Source organism: Pleurodeles waltl, chromosome 11, assembly GCF_031143425.1.
Source record: "Pleurodeles waltl isolate 20211129_DDA chromosome 11, aPleWal1.hap1.20221129, whole genome shotgun sequence".
Lineage (NCBI taxonomy): Eukaryota > Metazoa > Chordata > Amphibia > Caudata > Salamandridae > Pleurodeles > Pleurodeles waltl.
In genome coordinates, this window is record NC_090450.1 from 940,103,003 (window position 1) to 940,126,532 (window position 23,530).

A 23,530-nucleotide genomic window follows, 5' to 3' on the forward strand; every position below is an offset into this window, starting at 1 on the left:
AACTATGATAATTTCGTGTTTTATCAGGAAAAAAAATGGTGAAATTTATAGTAATTCTGCCCTTAACACTTTTCTCAGTCCCTACTTTGAGCACTAGGGCCTGCTGTCCATGGATATTTAGGCAAGCCTTTCTGTTTGTTCCTCAGGTTCAGCAAATGGACCTTGTACACCACATATCTTGAAGCTAGGTCAGGTCACACTTCTTTTCTCTGCCAGCTTTTCAATCTCTAGCATCTGGTACAGTTCATACCAGCTCGGAACAAGCTAGAATTATATATTCCTTTGCTCAAATAAAAACATCTGCAGACCTTTTGGCCTTATCAAGCTCTAGACCAATTTTGTTGCTTTCAGCAATCTCCAAGATCCTGAAAAAATGTTGCTAACTAAACTCACAGGCTACCTGGAAGCCAAACGCATGCTGGATTATTCTCAGTGTGGATTTAGACCCTCCTACAGCACTGAAACAGACAGTGGCTGTCACCAAACATCTATGTTCCATTGTAGACAATGCTGGCCCAGCAGCACTGATTTTGTCACACCTATATGCAGCATTCAATAGAGTCTAACCCTCTTATTCTTCTAGGCCAACCTTTTAACTTGGAGATCTGTAACAACGAGTTACTTACCTTCGGTAACGCCTTTTCTGGTGGATACACTAGCTACCTGTGGATTCCTCACTCATTGAATTTCCCCCATGCGCCAGCATCCGACGGAAATTTTCTCCTAGTTTCTGCACGTCGACTAGGACGTCAAAATTGCCCGGCTACCACGTGACGCCGTCTGACGTCATACGGGCAAATAAGAGGTCCTCACCGGCGTGCTGACGTCAGTACCAACATTTTTTACGTGCCTTTGAGGCGAACAGGCAAATACTAACAAAATATATACATTTGAAACAAATACATCAAATAAAATCTTATATCATAAAATTTTATTAAATCAAAAAGAGAAAACATTCAAATATATATGCATATATATATATATATATATATATATATATACACATATAAATTTATATAATTATCACAAAAATAAATACATACATACATATATATAAACAACGCAAGCATGTATCACATCTGCATCAGAATAAATATATCAATTACAAACAGGAGCTCACCCAAGGAAATCTTGGTAAGACCAGACAGGCAACGGGGAGGCGGGTGGGACCGTGAGGAATCCACAGGTAGCTAGTGTATCCATCAGAAAAGGCGTTACCGAAGGTAAGTAACTCGTTCTTCTGATGGATACAACTACCTGTGGATTCCTCACTCATTGAATAGAGTCCCAAAGCAGTACCGCACTCGGTCAAACCAAGAAATCCTGCAGCACCGACCGTGCAAAAATGGCCATCCCTCCTAACCTCCGAATCCAAGAAATAATGTTTTGCAAAAGTGTGGTGGGATGACCAAGTTGCGGCCTTGCAGATGTCAACCACAGGAACACCCCTAGCCAAGGCCGAAGAAGCAGACTTCGCTCTGGTGGAATGAGCTCCTATTCCATCAGGGGGTTCCTTCTTTGCCAGAGAGTAACATAACTTAATGCAAAGAATGACCCACCTGGACAGCCTTTCCTCTCCTCTTTCCCACGTACCCGATGAAGAGTTGATCTTCCAATCTGAACTCCTTCGTTCTGTTGACGAAGCTCAGTGCTCTTCCCGGGTCCAAACGATGTAGTCTTTCTTCCTCTTTCGAAGGATGAGGTGGAGGATAAAAAGAGGAGAGTGTAATAGACTGAGCCATATGGAAGGGTGAAACAACCTTTGGCAAGAAAGCAGCCTTGGTCCTCAACACCACCTTATCCCCATAGAAGGATGTGTACGGGGGCTTAACAGAAAGAGCCTGTGGCTCACTCACCCTTCCAGCTGAAGTAATAGCAACAAGGAAAACAGTCTTTAGAACCAATAGCCTCAAGGGGCAAGAATGCATCGGCTCAAACGGTGAGCCCATAAGAAACGTTAAAACTAGGTTCAAATCCCACTGAGGCATAATGAAAGGAATGGGAGGATATCTATTAGTCAGGCCCTTTAAGAACCTCAACACTAAAGGAGATTTAAATAAAGAAGGTTGGTCAGGTAGACACAGAAAGGCTGACAGAGCCGACAAGTAACCCTTAACTGTCGCAACTGCACAACCCCTCTGTGCCAGGGACAACACAAAAGACAAAATATCCGATAAGTGGGCACGTAAGGGATCAATTTGCTTCTCTCCACACCAATTCACAAATTTAGCCCACCTGCTAGCGTAGATAGATTTAGTGGAGTGTCGCCTGGCCGATAAAACAACATCCACTACCTCAGGTGGGAGAGAAAAGGAACTCAGGTTGCCCCGTTCAATCTCCAGGCATGAAGGTGCAGGCTCTGGAGGTGGGGGTGTAAAACCTGCCCCTGCGATTGCGAGAGGAGGTCTGCCCTGTGAGGGAGACGGAGCGGTGGGCACAGAGAGAGTTGGAGAAGATCCGAATACCATACCCTTCTTGGCCAATCCGGAACTATTAAGATGACTTGGGCCCAGTCTTGGCGAATTTTCCTCAGAACCTGAGGAATTAAAGGTATTGGGGGGAGGGGGGGGGGGGGGGGACAACGCGTAAAGCAACTGGTCGCACCAGGACATCTGAAACGCATCACCCAACGATCCTTGCATCGGATACTGGAGGCTGCAGAACAACGGGCAGTGCGTGTTCTCCCGAGTGGCAAAAAGATCTACCCGAGGGAATGCCCACATCTGGAAGATATGCAGGGCTAGATCTGGATGAAGACGCCACTCGTGATTGGTCGAGAAAAGCCGACTGAGACTGTCCGCACGCACAAGACTCCGGCCAGATCGTTTGCTACCAAGCAAATCCGATGGTCCCTTGCCCAGGACCATAGCCGCAGAGCTTCTCTGCAGAGAAGGTACGACCCTACTCCTCCCTGCTTGATGTACCACATCGCGGTAGTGTTGTCCGTCAGGACCTGAACTGACTGACCGCGAAGGGAATGGAGGAAGGAAGGCCTTCAGAGCCAGACGTATCGCCCGCAATTCCAACAGATTTATGTGAAACATCTGTTCCACTGGAGACCAATGACCTTTGAGCTCCCCCACCCTAGAGTGGGAGCATCCGTTATCACTGTGACCACTGGAGGAGACAGCGAGAACGGCCTTCCTTGGGAAAGGTTGCCGTCTGCAGCCCACCATCGAAGATCCACTGTAGCGTCTCTGGAAATCTTCACCGATCCCTCGAGATCCCCTTTGTGCTGAGACCACTGCTTTCGGAGGCACCACTGAAGAGCCCTCATGTGCCAGCGAGCATGAGTGACCAACAGAATGCAAGAAGCGAACAGACCGAGCAGACGAAGGACCTTGAGGACTGGAATGACCACTCCACTTTGAAACATTGGAACAAACGCCTGAATGTCCTGAATCCGCTGAGGCGGAGGAAAGGCACGATTCAATGTTGTGTCCAGTACTGCCCCTATGAACAGGAAGCGCTGAGAGGGCTCCAGGTGAGATTTGGGCACGTTCACCGAAAAGCCCAGATCGAACAACAACTGGGTTGTCGACTGCAGGTGACGCAGCACGAGCTCCGGAGACTTGGCTTTGATCAATCAATCATCTAGGTAAGGAAATACCACTATCCCCTTCCTTCTGAGCTCTGCTGCAACCACCGCCATCAACTTCGTGAAGACTCGAGGTGCTGAAGTAAGACCAAACGCAAGGACCGCAAACTGATAGTGCTGCGATCCCACCACAAACTAGAGATACTTCCTGTGCGACTCGAGTATCGGGATATGAAAGCAAGCATCCTGCAAGTCGACAGACACCATCCAATCTCCTTCGTGCAACGCCAAAAGCACCTGAGCTAGGGTCAGCATCTTGAACTTTTCCTGTTTGAGGAACCAATTCAAAATCCTCAGGTCCAGGATTGGTCTCAACCGACCATCCTTCTTGGGGATCAGGAAATATCTCGAGTAACAACCCTGACCCTTCTCTCCTGCTCTGGAACCAACTCCACTGCACCATTTGAAAGGAGGACCAGAACCTCCTGTTCTAGTAACAGGAGATGTTCTTCTGAACAGAAGGATGGACGAGGCGGGATGGGGGTGGAAACTCCCGAAAGGGAAGGGCATAGCCTTTCCCCACAATACTGGTGACCCAGGAGTCCGATGTTATTGCCTCCCACATGTGGATAAAGTTCATTAACCTCCCCACTACAGGAGTGGTATTCAAAGGGATTGGTGGATGCCTAAGGCTGCTTCCCATGCTGCACCCCTCCAGAGGAAGAGGAAGAGGCAGAGTGCTGCTGGGTGGCCCCTCTGGTTCGAACCCTACCCCTCCCCCTGTATGATTCATGGGGGGGGGGGGGGGCAGAGGCGACTTGCTGCTGAAACCTGCCCCGAAAGGAGGAGCCACGACCAAACCCCATAAATCTCCTGAACAATCGAGACGAAACAGAAGAGGAGGCTTGCAAGCCTAACGATTTTGCTGTGGCTCTACTCTCTTTAAATCTTTCAAAGGCAGAGTCCGCCTTCGATCCAAAAAGTTTATCCCCATCAAAGGATAGATCCAGCAGGGCTGACTGAACATTGGATGAAAACCCTGAAGAACGAAGCTAGGCCTGTCTCCTCGTAGCAACAGTGGTGCCCATAGCCCTGGCCACAGAATCAGTTGTGTCCAGCCCTGACTGGATTACTTGGGTCGCCGCAGCCTGAGCATCAGATACCAGGCCCAACACCTCCTGCGGCAATTCAGAATGAGATGACTTGATCTCCTCCATAAGTGCATAGATGTATCTGCCCAAGATGCATGTGGCATTGGTGGACTTGAGGGCCATACTACAAGAGGAAAATGTATTTTTTGAAGACTGATCCATCTTTTTAGAGTCTCTGTCCTAAGGCACTCCCGGAAAAGAACCTGGAGCAGTGCGAGACTAACATGAAGCTTGTACAACCAGGCTTTCTGGAGTCGGTGCCTCGACTAAAAGCTCGGATCCGCAGGAGCCACACGATATCAGCGCGCCACTGTCCTATTAACAGCCGTAGATGAAACTGGCTTTTTCCAAATCTCTAGAATTGGATCCAGGAGAGCCTCATTAAAAGGCAAAAGTGGCTCTGCAACTGCTGAAGCCGGATGTAGCACTTCTGTTAGTATATTGGGTTTTGCCTCAGCCACTGGAAGGGGAAGGTCCAAAAAGTCAGCTGCTTTCCTTAAAACAGAGTGGAAAGAAGCAGCTTCCTCTGTATATTCCCCAGGAGATGTTAAATCCCACTCTGGAGAAGTGTCTAAGCCACTTGCTGTGCCCAAACCGTGGAGATCTACAAGAGGTTCTTCAATCTCACCCTCCTCTAAGGCCTGCTTGCTATATTCCTGTTCTTCAAGGAGGCAAAGAGCTAGCCTCCTTGAATGAAGCCTGGCCTCGATCCTTGGCGTCGAGGCAAGGCGTCCGCCGACGTCGATGACCTCGCCTGACGCCGATCCTCTGATCCATCCGACGCCGGATCCATCGGCGCCGACTGAGGTAGAGGATGAGAAGGCGAGGAACTCTCCGGCGCCGGGACAGCAGTCCTCATCGGAGTCGCAGGTCGTGTAGGCGACGCCAAAGGAACCAACACCGAGCCAGCACCTCCCATTGGAAGGAAGGGCATGAAAGGAGCCGGAGCACCCATATTAAAGGCCAAAGGCCCCGAAGGACCAGCCGGACCACCACCTGGAGCAATCTGCTGAAAAATGGCAAACATCGCATTTAAAAATGCGGAACTATCAGCACCTGGCGCCGGGAATGACTGATACTGCGGAGCCTGTGCTCAAGGTGATAACGGCGCCGGCCCCGGCATCTCTGAAGCAGGTGAAAACTCCGGTTCCTGCTGAGGTACGACCTCGAAGACAGATGGCGGAGTCATCGGGGAAGCGACTGCGGCTGAGGAGTGATGGTGGGACTAACCTCCCATGTCTTTAGGCGCCGAACCGAAGGCGACCTCGAGCGTGAACCCTCTCTACTCGACCGGCGCCGAGATTCACAACGGCGCCGGGAGTCACGGTGGCGCCGATGAGATTTAGGCGATGATGACCTGCGCCAACACCGCTTCTCTTTCTTTTTGGACTTCGCCAAAAACAGCTTCGCCTCCCGTTCCTTCAATGCCTTAGGATTCATGCGTTGACAGGATTCCCATTTCTCCACTTCATGGTCGGAGCTCAGACACCACAAGCAATCCACATGTGGGTCTGTCACTGACATCTTGCCTCCGCACTCTCTACAAGGCTTAAAGCCCGACTTTCGCTGAGACATCTTGAAAAAATAGTAACTGTAACTACGCAGAGCAGAAACAGTTTCTCCCTCGAAGAATAACCATCGCTTGAAGGCACGGAAAAAAGGGAACTGATGTCAGCACGCCGGCGAGGACCTCTTATTGCCCGTATGACGTCGGACGGGCAATTATGACGTCCTCGTCGACGTGCAGAAGGTAGGATAAAATTTCCGTTGGATGCTGCTGCATGGGGGAAAATTCAATGAGTGAGGAATCCACAGGTAGTTGTATCCATCAGAACAATGCTCTACCAGCTGGCCAAAAGCAGAAGATTTTACGACACACCCTTTCACATCTCTGACCTATCACCTCCACTATGGGGTCCCAGAGGGATTCTTCTTGAGACCCACACAGTTCCACACCTACAGGACCCCTACTAGTTCATCTGTTCCAAACCTATGGTGTCACCATTACAGTCTATGCAGGCAATACTAAACTAATAGTCTTGATCACAGGCAACAAAATGTTTATTTACCAGTAGTTTTACAGCTTGAATTTTCTGGATTCACATGCTGTACATTATTCTGCCATCTAGTGATTGGGTCGAGAACTCCCCTCATGTGGTAATCTCTTTTCTCTTTTTTTGTTTTGTTGTTGTGCGTCGACTGTCCTCACCATTTGGTGCTCGGTTCAGCCTTCTCATGATGTCAGACACCCGTCCCCATAAGCTCCTGTGCATAGTTGCCATCTTCAGATTCTTTTTTCTGGTGACTATCCATCCATTCCATGTTAAGTAGTTTTCCTTCTGATTTATACCTCATTAAGGTCTCATTTATGCCTTTATTCACTATGCCTGGACTAATTTCCTGGGTAGCCAGATGGGTCGCATGTGAAAAAATTCTTCAAGCTGCAAAACTACTCTTACCAGTAAGTAGCCATTTAGTAATGCAGCAGGAATCTTTTCTGTATTCACATGCACATGCTGTGCATCAATTTTTGTAACAGTTTCTTCACTGTGTTGGCTGGGTTGGAGATGAGTTTGTGCTTGCAAATAAATGCCCCAGTACTCTTTGCCACACTTATGCTTCCATGTTCACATGGATGTTGATGCAGTATGTTTTGCGAACGTGTGTACGGACTACCATGTTGGTTTTATGTCGCTCAGCAGAACATTTGCCAGGAGTACTAAAGTAGCTTCCTTCTTCCTTGTAGAGAGTGCTCTTTGTTTAATTACTAGGTGTATGCCAGATTTTTGTTGACACTTAGTTTATTTAGAAGTGCATAGTTAATTAAAACCATAACATTAAAATTCATATTAAAACAAATATTATAGAACCAAATGCAAACGTATTTGCACAACCTACAGTAGAACAGCTAAAAAGTACCTTTGTGTGTAGATAAGTGCTCAAATGCCTGTGCCTTTCTGCCCTTAACTCATGTTGACATACAGCATTTTGCACAAGCGATGTTACAGGACTAGGCAAGAGTCAACATTCTTAGCTACTAGTTACTCAATACCTATAATATAATACTCAAGAACTTAACCACAACCTATTTTATTACATGAAAAATATGCATCTAACCTTTTACTTACTCTTTTCTTGTATCAGCAGGCTGTACTAAGTTTAAAACACTTAATGTCTCGCCACACTAATAATCAAGAAGTTTTCACAATCATGCAGCTATTTGTTAAACAACTGTGAGCTTTAGAGTTTCAAATGGTGTCAGTTGTTTTAAATCAGCAATCACTGTCTGTGTACACATACGAATACCTCTAAGATTAAAAACTACCTTAGGCAAGGCCTTTCTCTCACTGAGGGCAGACCTCTACATAGACAGATCCCATTTGTAATATTTTCTTTCCCAAGACCACACAGCCTACACAATATCTTGTTTGAGTCCCGTAGCCAGGGTACCTCATGGGCCTGACCTGGTATGAGACCAAAATGATGTCTAATAAATAAATCATTTTCCGTCCTCACCCACCCGGTCTCCAGGTAGGGCTGAGATTTACAGATTGTATGCTTATTTATAACCATCCATGAGTGGGACCTAGCTGAAAAGGACCCCTTAACAGCTGTTAAAGAAATTGTCTTCATTGTGCGGTTAACAGCTTTTATGAAAGCAACATAAGGAATGCTGCTTTCCGAGTGTGGTCGAACACCCAAATCGTCCAATGCCTGATCCACATACTGCCTGTATGATGCAGATGTATTTGTCATAACTTCTTACCAAAGTGCTTGACAAAGTTGGTTTCCAGTGCTTACCTCCAAACTCGTCCAGACTTTAATATAACTCCCTTTTCTTGTGATAATTTGATTCAGATACCCAATCTCAAGCCTTATCTGTGCTTGGGAGGTATTACATAGGAGATGGAATAGGGACCTGAGAATTTTTGCAACAATACCATTCAAAATGTTCGCATTATCTTACTCATAGTGCTTCACTTCCATAATTTATACTCCGCACTAGTTTGGCTGCAATCACTTTTAACAAAGGCCAGTAGCTAGAACACACTAGTGATCTCTGCAAAGAGCAAAAAGCATCAGTGCATTTCCTTTCCTCTGACGGTCTTGCTTTTGGGCCCAAAAAAGGAGCCCCTTCCATCAAATAGGACTCCCAGATACCTACAGGATTTAACCAGTTTTAGTTCTTGCCCTTGCAGGTACAATTTATATGTTATCCATACTTTTTTACTTATTTCCATAACTTGTTTTTTTCTTGTTTATTAGCATTTCATTAAACTCTGTATACTCAAACAGCCAGTCAAGCTGTTGCAGACCTATTTTTGTTCACCTTAAAAGTATCACGTCATCTGCATCTAGGAGGTTTGAGACTAACATACCTCCCAATCTCGGAGGATAAGCATTCACTTCATCCATAACTGGAGACAGATCAGATAAAAAGAGGTAAAACATATATGGTGCAAGCAAGTAACCTTGAGAAGAAGAAAAACCACGGCACATTGCAGAATCGTAGTGATATCAATTTATTCCTCTGTGGTGTCTCAGGAAACAAGTCACCTGATCCAGTAAGACACAATGGGCATGATGTCAGAAAGCCAATACAGTTCTCATAGTTGAAAGGAAACAGCCGACACGTGTTTAGTCAGAATTGACTTTTTCAAGGCTCCAAAATTATGGAAGTATTCAGTTGTATTGAAAGGCTCCAATTCTCGATGATGTTTAAAAGTACCTTAGCATGAGTTATAGAAACGTCCAAAGACCATGATAAGTCTTCGTGTGGCAGGGAAAACATTTAGTCAGTCTGTAAGCGGCGTCGTGGTTTTTCCTGATTTTTCAGGTTGTGTCTATCACTAATAATTGGCAAAAATAAAATATTAGCTGCTGTCCCAGCCCCTTTAACAAAACCTGATTGAGTTGCAGGAATAATATGGTTTTCTGTTGCCCAGGTCAGAAGATCGGTTAAAAGAAGTCCTGCAAAGTACTTTGTCTCAGTAGCAGTTAGAGTGATTAATCAATAGTTTTCAGGACAGGAACGGGTTCCCCCCCTAAAAATGGATAATTACTGAGCTCTTCCACGAATTCGGAATCGTTTCAAGTTCAAGGGCACACTTGAATTGTTAGGGCTATCCATCTTTTGAGGATGTTCTTGGTGACTGACGTACCTTTTGTTATTGTCTGAATGATACAAAGAAACGTTTCCCTTTCCCCAATTGGCTTTGTTCTCGCTAGGAAGTACGTTATCGCATGGTGGGTTGTCCAGTGTATGCAGTGCTCTTTTGGCCTGAGTCTTTGGTTCTTGAAAGAAACTCAGTATTTGGGTTATTTTATTTATATGAAAATGGGATACGGCCTTTGGAAGAAAGTGTGGGTTGGTCCTCATGAATATCCTTTCCTTGTGATCCAAATCATGGATACTCTAGCAATCACATTTGCATAAAAAATAAACTGGCATTGAAGAAATACAAAACAGGTGGTAGGAGTGTGTTACAATGTGGCATGGACAATGAAAGAATCATCTGGGGACGTCATGGAATAGGAAGACGGCAATAAACAGTAAACAACAATCAACAGAGGGGGAGTTGTAGGGGATGACATGGGGTGGGATTTACATGCATTTTTGACCACTACTCAAAAAGTTGAGGTTGGAAATCAAAATGGGTCTCAAAACTTTCTGGCTACACTTTGGTCAACAGTGTCCTATGATCGCATTTTTCTTGACAAGTGTCCAGCTGATTCCAACTACAACTGTTGAACATCCAGTTTTTCCATGGTTTCCAGAATGGTGATGGGCACATTGGCTGCAAAACGGGCAGTGTTTTGTCTCCAGTATCTTACTTGAGTGCTTCTATTCTTTCACCTGGCCACTGATAAGTGTGCATCTTTTCTCCTCCGGGTATCCTCCACCTGTCATGAAGACTGCAGGTGTACACACAAGCCAATGGTTGACACTGCTATCAGGTTTGTTTATCCCAGGCAGAATCCCCATCAGGTTATGGAGTTGAAGGGAAGCCTGAAAGACAAAGGCACATCCTCTGTTGCCCCAAAGATCTTAGTGGGTTTGGAAGGTCTACATCACTAATATTCCAGCTTATTAAACCTCACCCTCGCTGTTGGGAACCTAGGTTTGAAGACAGCAGACAGCTACAAAGCTAGTCTCCATGACCTCTGGGGACTCCCTTGGTTCCCCCTGCCTCCAGTGTTTATTGCCACACTGTGGAGTCAGTGCCTCCAAGAAATCGAGACATCAACTAGAAAACTGGCCACCAAGGATTGGCATGAGAAGCTCCCTTCCCTTAGCTCCGCTTAACAGCTGGTCAACCAGACATATTGTCACAGAATTCTCTCTGCCAGCAGCTTGCTAACTTTGCTTCAGCTTCTGTATTAAGTAGTAATTTTTGATGCACTGGGTTCCACAAAAGTAGATGTGATTAAGATCTGAACAAAAATCCATATTCCAGCATCCACTTATTAAGGGTGGTAAGTGGAAAAAAATTAATAAAACAAAAAACACACCAAAACTCTCCAATATATTCAAGGGATAAGTGGTGTTAGGATTTCATCAAAGTAGCTTTTGTGCGTTTCATATTATGCAGTTATGATTTTCTGAAATGAAATCAAATAAAGCTTCTTTGAGTTGACTTGGTTAGAGTTGTGAAGACAAGTGTGCAAGTAAAGATGACTGAGCTGTTTTGCGTCAGGCAAACCTTCACCACTGATCTGCGATCACCCCAAAAGCATCTTAAAGACAAAAAAAAAACAAAAAAAACTCATAGTTAAATAACGTATCAACTATATTCGAAATTATGCCCATTTGGCCAAAAGCAGCCATGACTGGTGCACTGTGTTAGCAGAAACGTTTTTTTTACAATATTTTTTGCCTTGCGTTTTCCACGCTTTGTCTACAATGGGATCGCAGTAACCACAGGTGACTGAGCAGAAAGACTGCCAGAACAATTTAGATACTAAACACAAAATTCCATTTGGGGCTTAAGGTGGAAAAGACCTCATGCAGAGTCAATGTTTAACAAGGTTTACTGGATAAAAATGACTCCACCCCGGTCCGAAAGGAGCAAGAGAAAGCGTTGAAAACACATTAAGACGGCCGGGCTTAGATGACAATCTTCTAGAACCCAATAAGTTCAAACGCTATCAATATTCTGACAATTCTTATGTTTTGTAAGAGTAGGTTCAGCTAGCCCAAAAACAAACAAAATAAAAACTGGTAGGGCCAGGTTCATCTGCGCGTCGCGAACTAGAGCAGGACTCAACAAGCATGACTGCTGCAGCAGCAGGACCTTTAACAGTAATAGCATTTGGAACGACAGACTACAACAAAGACCTACGCATGCTCCCAAATTCAAACACTGACCTGCTGGATTTTCTTCACAGCAACAAAAAACTACAATGTGACTCAATTCAAATAGACCAGAATTAAGCACGGTATTAAGTTACAGGTACCAGTCATTTTGTGTGGCTGGTATTGGTGGTAACTTCAGAAACAGAAGCACCAGCAGGGCACTCTGAAATGCAACGCATCGCCTTGACCCAGCTCAGATTCAAGTCCTACACCGAACACCCTGTTGGAATCCAGCCCATTTCTGCCATTCTGGGAACTGGCATGTTTACTCCTCTATTTCTCAGAGGCTCATACAGGAAGACAAATTTCAATGAAGACAGATACTGGAGAAAGTAAAGTTCCCCAACAAATGCAAACAGTAGCTTGGTACCAATAAGTACCAACAGAAGGGGAAAAAGGGGCTGGGGAGGATTACTTGTAGACCAGGTGTAGCCAACCTTTTCTGTAACAAGAGCTACTTATGTTCAATGAAAATCATCCTGTGCTACTAATGTTAGTGATGTAGTAGTGACCACACCATCCAAGCGTGTCAGCAATGATCACATCAGTGCATTAGGTGGGGTTGCCAGCAATAAAAAAAAATAAAAAAATATATATATTGATATATATATATATATATATATCAATTTGTAATACATCTAAAGGGGTAGTACATAACAGACATAGCTGCAATACGTTCCTGGCAACAAGGCAATAATGTGAGTAATAAATCTCTTCAACTCAAATAATAGTTTAAAATACATTTTGAGTAGTCAACCATTTTTTCCCCAAACACCTTAGGAGTACTGAAAATACGCACATTTACATTTCAAATGTATACTTTTGAATTTTTTTTTTAATACATATAATACTTCTGCCAAGCAAAAGCTTCTATAGTGCCAGCCTGGGCTGCACACAGTAGGACTACTCACAGTGCACTGCAGAGCTACTGGTAGCTCACGAGCTACTTATTGGAGACGCCTGTTGTAGACTATGTAAAAGCGGAGTCAGGGTCCGCTACTCTGTAAACAGACCATTATTTATAAGGACCAGATAATCTACAAATCTATGTTCTTATGTTGTCTCGGAGAGTCTGGGCAAAACAGTCACATTTCTGTGTTTAGTGTCTTTTACATGACCAAAATGCAACTATAACATTAACTGGGATTATATAGGCAACCAAAGGAAAATGTCAAAGTATTCCCTTCTATTGAACACAGATATATACATATTTTCATTATCAAACAGTATAAAGTCAACAGGATACAGAAAAACCTTACTTTTTTCTTAAAATAAACTGGCAAAATGGTACCTGAAGCTGCCATATACTATTAAAAGTATGGAAATCAGGAACGTTGAGACTTGACTGGAATCCACCAGGGAGTAGGCCCTATGAAATGAAAAGTAGATGTTTGTTAATACACAAACACACAAGTAGGGAAGAGAAACTGCATACATTCAGTTAATAGCTACTGGGGACATTCAGATATCACCATGAAATTCACAAAAGTTAACATGCCTTTTATGAAGCTGCACAATTTAATATCTGAAATACAGCTCTGCCACTTAATTAACACTTTGCCCGCAACAACAAAACACAGAAAATAATTTATGTTTGTGGACTACTGGACCTTTTCCCATTCTGCTTTGTATGCCATTATCCACCCTTTCAACCTATACCCACTTAAGAGAAAAAAAAACTGCACGTTCTGTGGGAAAGCCAACACTGAATGTCATTTTGTATGTTACAAAGGCCAGTGCTAAAATAACGCCAATCTAAGAGTCTGTTTAGGTCAGCTCGAACTGGACGTGGGCAGGCAACCACACTGCTCTAGAGGCATCAAAAAAAGTCACACTGGGATTGGCAAAAGGTAATCCAGATACTAAGACCAGCCATCTGTGTGTGCTGAAGGCTGTTTTACTGCAGGTATGTACATCAAACCCTTCTGGATGAACAGATCTGTCAACATGAATTCTAAAACGCCCTCTTGTCTAATATAAAATGTTAGATGGGTACAAAGATGGGGAAATCCCCATTTTACTTTACAGTCCTACAAAGGAAAGCTGAAATCGATGATTTTGAATATATTTTGTGTATTTCTGGTTTCTGTGATAGGCAATATATCGAATCAAGTTTCATGACCACTTAGAAGTTAGCAGAACAGTCAACTGAGAGTACAGTTGTCAGGAATGAATAAAAACTGCTGGTCATATCTTTTTCATACAGCTTGTGGATAGGGCTCCTTTGCAAAGACCAACTACTGTGCAACCTCTGCCTTGGAAATAGCATGTCCTTTATAGGCCTTGAAGTAAGAAATCTGTTGAGCCTGAAGGGCTTTGTCCAGTCAATATAGCACATTAGCGCTCTCTTGAAGTTAACAGTGTGCAAAACTGCAATGGCAGTGGTTTTTCCAACAGAGGGCCTGCTCCCTCTTCCCGCCCTGCATAAAAATCAATGCAGTGTATATTCCTCAGAACCTTTACTTTGCTTTAATTACAGCAGAGTATGTAAGGGCATCGAGAGGTGTTCCTGCAGTAGCTGTTACTAGACAAGGCTGCAAGAGGGAAGAGTCCCTTTATGTTTTAAAAAAAAAAAAAAAACACTACAGATTAAACTTTATTCTGTAGTGATTGTTGACAATAGAAGGACTGCTTCCTCTTAGAAACAAATAATTACTGCAGATTAATGCTGCCGGTGGAGTACTGGAATTTAAAAGTAATTCTGCTTTACAAGAGTAACACAGAACTAACAAATTCCTCTGATTCCACTGGCGGAATTGATTATTCCACCCAGGCCTAATATTTATGTACCTAGAAAAATGGCTCTTCTAAGGTAAGAGTCTACTTTACCGACTCTTCTGAGAGAGGTGATGACTACAAGAAAGGCCAATTGCCAGGATAGGAACTGAAGAGGACAGGGCAACGTGGTTCAAAAGGGGGACACATCGGTCTCATGAGGACTATGAATGTTCCAGATGAGCAGAGGAAGACTGTGGTGGAAGAATGGTTTAAGGCCTTCCATGAACGATTTAATGAGTGAAATACTCAATAGTGAATTATGTTACCTATTCTGCAAGTAGGCAGCTACCGCAGCCACATGTAAAATGAATAGATATATAGATAAGACCTGACTTTTGCAGGTGAAGGTGATATATAATGTATTGCACAGACACTGAGTGGTTTGTCGTCTTTGGGAAAATAATAAAGCATGTACCATTTCCATTTGGCTTGAAGAACAGATATACACTTTTCTGGTAGATTAAGGTAACCAAATTCTAAGACCTCAGGAGCCAGATCACAAGGCTGAGCTGCTGAGGGTTAGGATGTCTAAGTGTTGTGGTTTAGTGTGAGACGATCTGGGCTGTTGGCAAGCTTCTTGTGTAGGACTAGATAGAGTTCTAGTAGTGTGGAGTACCATGGCTGACCTGTCCAGGGTGCTGCTACCAAAATGAGCTCAAGGGGTGTCTGCCTCCTGACCACAAACAGTAGGAGTGGAAGAGGTGGAAAAGCATAAGCAAATATCCAGGACCAACTCATCCATAGTGCTTTGCCCAGAGACTGTGGGTGGGGAATTTTGCATTTTCAGCATTGGCGAAAATATCCATTTGTGGTAGCCCCAAATGTTGAAAGTACATGTTTAGAACTTTGGGGCAGAGTTCTCTGATGTGGGCTTGCTGATGCATCCTGCTAAGCAGGTTAGCTAGATTGTTGTCCACTCCGGAAATGTGTTGGATAAGTATACAAACTCTATGATGGATTTCCCATCTTCACATGCTTTTGGGCCACACTGGAAAACAGTGGTGAACATGTGACCCCTTGTTTCTATGAGTAAAATATGGCAGTTGTGTTTGAGTATCAGGACTGTCTTGTTCTGAATGTGAGGGTGGAAGGCCCAGAGAGCAAGCCGGACAGCTACCAGATTCAGGTGATTGCTGGACAGGTGTCCACTGACCCTGAACAATAAAACTAATGAGATGCACTTCCTAACCTGTAAGGAATGTGTCTGTGATGATGGTCTCTTGTGGAACCTGGTCCAGGAAGACTGTCCCTGTAACAGGTTGCTTGAATTCAACCACTGCACACAGCGACTTGTGCAGCCTCACACCAACACTGGATCCTCTAGATGACCCTCCACTTGAGTCCACTGTGCCGCTAGAGACTCTTGTAACAGGTGCATATGGAGTCTGGCATGAGGGACTATAGCAATGCAAGACTATCATGCCCAGTAGACGCATCACATTTCTGACTGTTACATGTCAAGCAGGCTGAAAACAAGGCAGCATGTTTTGGAAGGCTTGTACTCTGGTTGGGCTAAGCTTTTCCCATGAAGGTATCTAGGACGGCCCAAGGAAGGGATGTATCTAAAGGGGTTGAAGGTGGGATTTGGTCAGACTGACAGTGAAATCCAGATTGTTCAAGGTGTGAACGTGGTATGGGTATGGGCTAGACGAACGAGTTACTTACCTTCGGTAACGATTTTTCTGGTGGATACATTAGCTACCTGTGGATTCCTCACCTAATGAATACTCCCATGGCGCCAGCATTCGACGGAAATCTTCTTACTAGTCTCTGCACGTCGACGAGGACGTCACTCTAGCCCACGCGACGCCGTCTGACGTCATACAGGCAATAAGAGGTCCTCGCCGACGTGCCGATGACAGTACCAACATTTTTTACGTGCATGAGAATAATAATAACCCAATGTAATGAAAGAGCAAAGCAACATCTCTTAATATTGTAAATCACACAACATTGCAATAAAATAGCTGTAGATTTAATATAACCTTTTTTTTTTTTTTAAACAAATAAATATATTTATACACACGAATCATGTATATACACAATATATATAGATTTATATATAAATATACACATATATACAAATATCATATATGCAAAATGTATTGCAACTTTGAAGACCAAAAGGAGCACACTCAAGGATTGCTTGGAGAGACCAAAAAGGCAACGGGGAGGCGGGTGGGACCGTGAGGAATCCACAGGTAGCTAATGTATCCACCAGAAAAATCGTTACCGAAGGTAAGTAACTCGTTCTTCTGATGGATACAACTACCTGTGGATTCCTCACCTAATGAATAGAGTCCCAAAGCAGTACCACGCCCGGCGGTGGGTGCCTAAATGGTCAAACCAAGAAATCCTGCAGCACTGACCGTGCAAAATTACCGTCCCTTCTGACCTCAGAGTCCAAACAGTAATGTTTCACAAAAGTGTGAAGGGACGACCAAGTTGCGGCCTTGCAGATGTCAACCACAGGAACACCCCTGGCCAAGGCCGAAGAGGCCGACTTAGCTCTGGTGGAGTGAGCTCTAATGCCCTCAGGCGGATCCTTCTTTGCCAAAGAGTAACAGATTTTAATGCAAAGAACAACCCACCTGGAGAGTGTTCTCTTGTGGACTGCCTTTCCTCTCCTCTTGCCCACGTATCCGACAAACAGCTGATCCTCCAGCCTGATATCCTTCATTCTGTCGATATAGAAGCTCAACGCCCTTTTTGGGTCCAGGCGATGTAGTCTTTCTTCCTCCTTTGAAGGATGAGGCGGAGGATAAAACGTGGACAAAGTGATTGTCTGAGCCAAATGGAAGGGTGAAACAACCTTCGGAAGGAAAGCAGCCTTGGTCCTCAACACCACCTTATCCCCATAAAACGTTATATAAGGGGGTTTAACCGATAAGGCCTGCAACTCACTCACTCTCCTTGCAGATGTTATAGCTACCAGGAATACTGTTTTAATAACCAAATACCTTAAGGGGCAAGAATGCATAGGCTCAAAAGGGGACCCCATAAGGAAAGTCAGGACCAAGGACAAATCCCATTGAGGCATAACGAATGGTTTTGGAGGATATTGATTCAGAAGACCTTTCAAGAATCTGAGAACAATAGGGGATTTAAATAACGATGGTTGGTCTGGAAGACAAATGAAGGCTGACAAGGCCGACAAATAACCCTTAATGGTAGCCACTGCACAACCTTTCTGCGCTAGAGACAGTGCAAAAGACAAAACATGTGACAGATGAGCATGTAAGGGATCAATCTGTCTCTCTCCACACCACATAACAAATTTAGACCACCTATTAGCGTAGATAGATTTAGTGGAGTGTCGCCTGGCCGCTAAGATAACATCCACTACATCAGGCGGGAGAGAGAAGGAACTCAGGTTGCCCCGTTCAATCTCCAAGCATGTAGGTGCAGACTCTGGAGGTTGGGGTGTAAAACCTGCCCCTGCGACTGCGAGAGGAGGTCTGCCCTGAGAGGGAGACGGAGCGGAGGGCACAGTGAGAGTTGGAGAAGGTCGGAGTACCATACCCTCCTTGGCCAATCCGGAGCTATTAAGATGACTTGGGCCCGGTCTTGGCGAATTTTCCTCAACACTCGAGGAATCAAGGGCATGGGGGGAAACGCGTAAAGCAACTGGTCGCACCAGGTTATCTGAAACGCGTCCCCCAACGCTCCCTGCATCGGATACTGGAGGCTGCAGAATAACGGGCAATGCGCGTTCTCTAGAGTGGCAAACAGATCTATCCGAGGAAACCCCCATATCTGGAAGATTAGACAGACCTGATCTGGATGGAGACGCCACTCGTGGTCTGCCGAGAATTGGCGACTGAGACTGTCCGCACGTACATTCAAGACCCCGGCCAGATGATTTGCCACCAAGCAAATCGGATGGTCCTTTGCCCAGGACCATAGCCGAAGAACTTCTCTGCAGAGAAGGTACGACCCTACTCCTCCCTGTTTGTTTATGTACCACATCGTGGTAGTATTGTCCGTCAGGACCTGTACCGACTGACCACGAAGGGATGGGAGGAAGGCCTTGAGAGCCAGACGTACAGCCCGTAACTCCAACAGATTGATATGAAACACCTGTTACTCTGGAGACCAAAGCCCTTTGATCTCCAGATCCCCCAGATGAGCTCCCCATCCTAGGGTGGAAGCATCCGTTATGACCGTGGCCACTGGTGGCGACTGCGCGAACGGCTTTCCCTGTGAAAGATTGTTGCCCGCAATCCACCACTTCAATTCCACAGCAGCATCTCTGGAGATCTTGACAGTACCTTCTAAATCTCCCTTGTGTTGAGACCACTGCCTTCGGAGGCACCACTGAAGAGCCCTCATGTGCCAGCGAGCATGCGTGACCAACAGAATGCAGGAGGCGAACAGACCGAGCAGACGAAGGACCTTGAGGACTGGAACTACCGCTCCATTTCGAAACATTGGAACCAATTCCTGAATATCTTGAATCCGCTGAGGCGGAGGAAAGGCTCGACTCAATGTTGTATCCAGTACTGCCCCTATGAACAGGAGGCGCTGAGAGGGCACGTTCACCGAAAAGCCCAGGTCGAACAAAAACTGGGTTGTTGACTGCAGATGATGCGACACAAGCTCCGGGGACTTGGCTTTGATCAACCAGTCGTCCAAGTAAGGGAATACTGCTATCCCCTTCCTTCTGAGCTCCGCCGCAACCACTGACATCACCTTTGTGAAGACTCGAGGTGCTGAAGTAAGACCAAACGGGAGGACCGCAAACTGATAGTGCTGCGACCCTACCACAAACCGGAGATACTTCCTGTGCGACTTGAGTATCGGGATATGAAAGTAAGCATCCTGCAAGTCGACAGACACCATCCAATCTTCCTTGTTCAACGCCAAAAGCACCTGTGCTAGGGTCAGCATCTTGAACTTTTCCTGTTTGAGGAACCAATTCAAGATCCTCAGATCCAGGATTGGTCTCAACTGACCATCCTTTTTGGGAATCAGGAAGTATCTTGAGTAACAACCTTGACCCTTTTCCTGCTCTGGGACCAACTCTACCGCGCCCTTTGAAAGGAGGACTTGAACCTCCTGTTCTAGCAACAGGAGGTGTTCTTCTGAACACTAAGATGGGCGGGGCGGGATGAGGGGCGGGAACTCCCGAAAGGGAAGGGCGTAGCCTTTCCCCACAATGCCGAGAACCCAAGTGTCCGTTGTGATAGACTTCCACTTGTGGAGAAAATGCTGTAATCTTCCCCCTACAGGAGAGGAGTGAGTGGGAAACCGTGGAAGCCTAAGGCTGCTTCCCCTGCTGCACCCCTCCAGAGGACGAGGAAGAGGCAGAGTGCTGTTGAGAGGCTCCTCTGGTACGGGCCCCACCCCTCCCCCTCCCTCTAAATGACCTATAGGGGAGGGAAGAGGCGGGTTGCTGGAACCTCCCCCGAAAGGAAGAGGAAGAAGAGCCACGCCCAAATCCCCGAAACCTCCTGAAAAATCTAGAAGAGGCAGAGGAAGAAGGAGCTTGCAGTCCTAACGATTTGGCTGTGGCTCTGCTCTCCTTAAATCGTTCCAAGGCCGAATCTGCCTTGGCTCCAAACAGTCTGTCCCCATCAAACGGGAGGTCCAGCAGGGTCGACTGCACATCCGCAGAAAACCCTGAGTTTCGGAGCCAGGCCTGTCTTCTTGCCACCACAGCCGTGCCCATCGCCCTGGCCACCGAGTCGGTCGTGTCCAGCCCAGACTGGATAATCTGGGTCGCGGCAGCCTGGGCGTCCGAGACCACATCCAAGAGACCCTGGGGGAGCTCCGTAAATGAAGACGAAATATCATCCATCAGAGCATGGATGTACCTCCCCAGAATGCACGTTGCGTTGGTGGCCTTCAACGCCAAACTGCATGACGAAAATATTTTCTTGGACTGCGCATCCAGTTTCTTGGAGTCTCTGTCTCCAGGCACCGTCGGGAAGGAACCAGGCGCTGACTTTGAGGAACAGGAGGCTTGCACCACCAAGCTCTCCGGCGTAGGGTGTCTAGAGAGAAAGCCAGGGTCAGATGGTGCAGCTCGATACCTCCTGGCCACAGCCCTATGAACGGCCGAGGAAGACACCGGCTTCTTCCACACCTCCAACACCGGATCCAGCAAAGCCTCATTAAATGGCAAGAGAGGCTCAGCTGCAGCAGAGGCCGGATGCAATACCTCTGTCAGCAAATTCTGCTTCGCCTCTGCCACCGGCAAAGGCAGGTCCAAAAAGCTCGCTGCCTTCCTCACCACAGCATGAAAGGAAGCAGCCTCCTCCGTATATTCCCCTGGAGATGAAAGGTCCCACTCAGGGGAAGTGTCCAGCCCACTGGCTGTATCCAGACCATGTAGTCTGTCTCCAGAGTCCTCAATCTCTCCCTCCTCTAAGACTCGCTGGTACTCCTGCTCTTCTAAAAGACGGAGAGCACGCCTCCTCGAATGAAGTCTCTCCTCGATACGCGGAGTCGACATGGCCTCCGCCGACGTCGAAGAACGGCGCCGATCTCCAGAAGCATCTGACGCCGCGTCCGGCGCCACAGGCAGCTTCGGCGCCGAGGTAGGAGCCGGAGGACGAGGTCTTGGAGCCGATGGACCAACCGGAGTCACAGGGCAAAATCCTGACTTCGACGGAAGGGCAACCTCCGGGGCCGAAACATCCGAAGCCACCGGAGCGGCCACCGGCGCCGAGCCCACATTCCCAAAAGGGAGAAAGGGCATAAAGGGTGCCGGCCGAAGAGGCGCAGGATCACCCAACGAAAAGGCCAAGGGCCCTGAAGGACCAGCCGGAGCAGCTCCTGGAGCCATCTGCTGAAAGATGGTATACATCGCATTAAGAAACGCGGTACTATCGGCTCCTGGAGTGGGAAAAGCCGGATACTGGGGTGCCTGGATCGAGGGCGACCCCGACGCCGGCCTCGACGTCTGCGACGCCGGAGAAAACACAAGAGGCTGCACCACCTCAATCACCGACCCCTGACCAGGCGAAGTCGGTGACGTCGGAGAGGGCAACGGCGTCGATGGATGCGGCGTGACCGTGGGGCTGACCTCCCAAGTCCTCCGACGCCGAGCCGAAGGTGACCTCGAACAAGACTCCTTGCTGGAATGACGTTGTGAGTCTCTACGGCGCCGGGAGTCTCGATGACGCCGGTGAGACCTTGGCGAAGAAGACTTCTTAGGATGTTTCTCCTTCTTTGACTTTGCCATGAATAACTTGGCCTCACGCTCTTTGAGGGCCTTCGGATTCATGTGTTGACATGAATCGCAAGTCGAGACGTCGTGGTCGGAGCTCAAACACCATAGACAGTCGGAGTGAGGATCTGTAACTGACATCTTGCCCCCACACTCTCGACAGGGCTTGAAATCCGACTTCCTCTGAGACATTATTACCGCAGAGAAGACTACGCAGCAGACAATACACTGTAACCACGAAGGTAACAGTAGCTCCCTCGAAGATAACCGTTTCGAATGTACGCAAAAAAGGGAACTGTCATCGGCACGTCGGCGAGGACCTCTTATTGCCTGTATGACGTCAGACGGCGTCGCGTGGGCTAGAGTGACGTCCTCGTCGACGTGCAGAGACTAGTAAGAAGATTTCCGTCGAATGCTGGCGCCATGGGAGTATTCATTAGGTGAGGAATCCACAGGTAGTTGTATCCATCAGAAAGCATGGTGCTCTTGATCAGCCAGTTGAAGAGATAAGAGATGGATGCCACTCCTCCTGAGATGAACAGCCACCACAGCCAGACATTTGATATGGACCAATCTATGTTGGCCAGAGTGATGTTTGGCAGTGTTGGTGAGCTCCAGACAACATCCCAACTGTATTATGTTTAGAACCTAGCGGTCCAAGGTGACTTCTGACCAATGGGCAGAAACTCCTGCAGTCTTGCACTGGCAGGTAGTTTGTGATGGGCAGTGGGTGGAGCCGAAGGGCGTCACTGCTTTGAGGGGGTAGTTCCTTTCAGGGCTGCACCCTTACCTCTACATTTGCCATAGTTGCCCCAGTATCTACCCATGTAAGGGTGATTGGTGTGGTGGACTGGTAAAGGTGGATGAGGATTGCGGTGCATCTAAGACACCCACTCCAGAAAACTGTGAGCTCTAAAAGGAGCCTCTAGTCTAGTGGATTTGGAGGACACCCACCACTTTTGCTTTATCTATGTCTTTTTTATTTTTTCGAGCATCTCAGACATGAAGGCAAACGAGATGCTGAGCATCAAAAGGCACATTTGGTAACTAAAATCAGAAACCCTCAGGCTGGCATGGCACCGCAAGAGAATGCCGGAACTAATGCAGCAAGCTGCTGTATCTTAGGAGTCTAGAAGCACAGTAAATATTAGTATTCGAGATAATCTTCCCCTTTGCCATTAACTGCTGACCATTTTTGCGGTACTGTTCTGAGAGATGTTCTACCAAATCTGTCATTTGGTCCCAGTGGGCACACTCAATATTGAGAAGTATGCTAATGGAATTGGCTATTCGCCAATGAGTAGCGACCTGAGCCGCCATCTTCCTACCAACAGCATCTATCTTTGTGCTCACTCGATCAGGGGATCGGGGTGCCTCACCAGTTTTCGGGGTGTTTGTGCGCTTTGTAACTCTATGTACCACGATGGAACCAGGGTAACTGTCCACAAATGTATGAAGGGTCTCTAGGGGAAGATTTATACTTACAACACATTTTAGGAGTGATAACTCTCGCCTTGACAGGCTCTTTGGAG

At 46.5% G+C, this 23,530-nt stretch overlaps 1 protein-coding gene across 1 annotated transcript in view; it reads right to left on the reverse strand.

Annotated features, from left to right (window-relative positions):
* The window catches only part of SPPL3 (signal peptide peptidase like 3), a 207,869-nt gene that overhangs the window by 81,039 nt on the left and 103,300 nt on the right, over positions 1 to 23,530 (reverse strand). Inside the window, exon 2 of the mRNA XM_069215057.1 lies at positions 13,338 to 13,415. Coding sequence (XP_069071158.1) covers positions 13,338 to 13,415 — 78 coding nt within the window. The remainder of the gene's footprint in view (positions 1 to 13,337; positions 13,416 to 23,530) is intronic.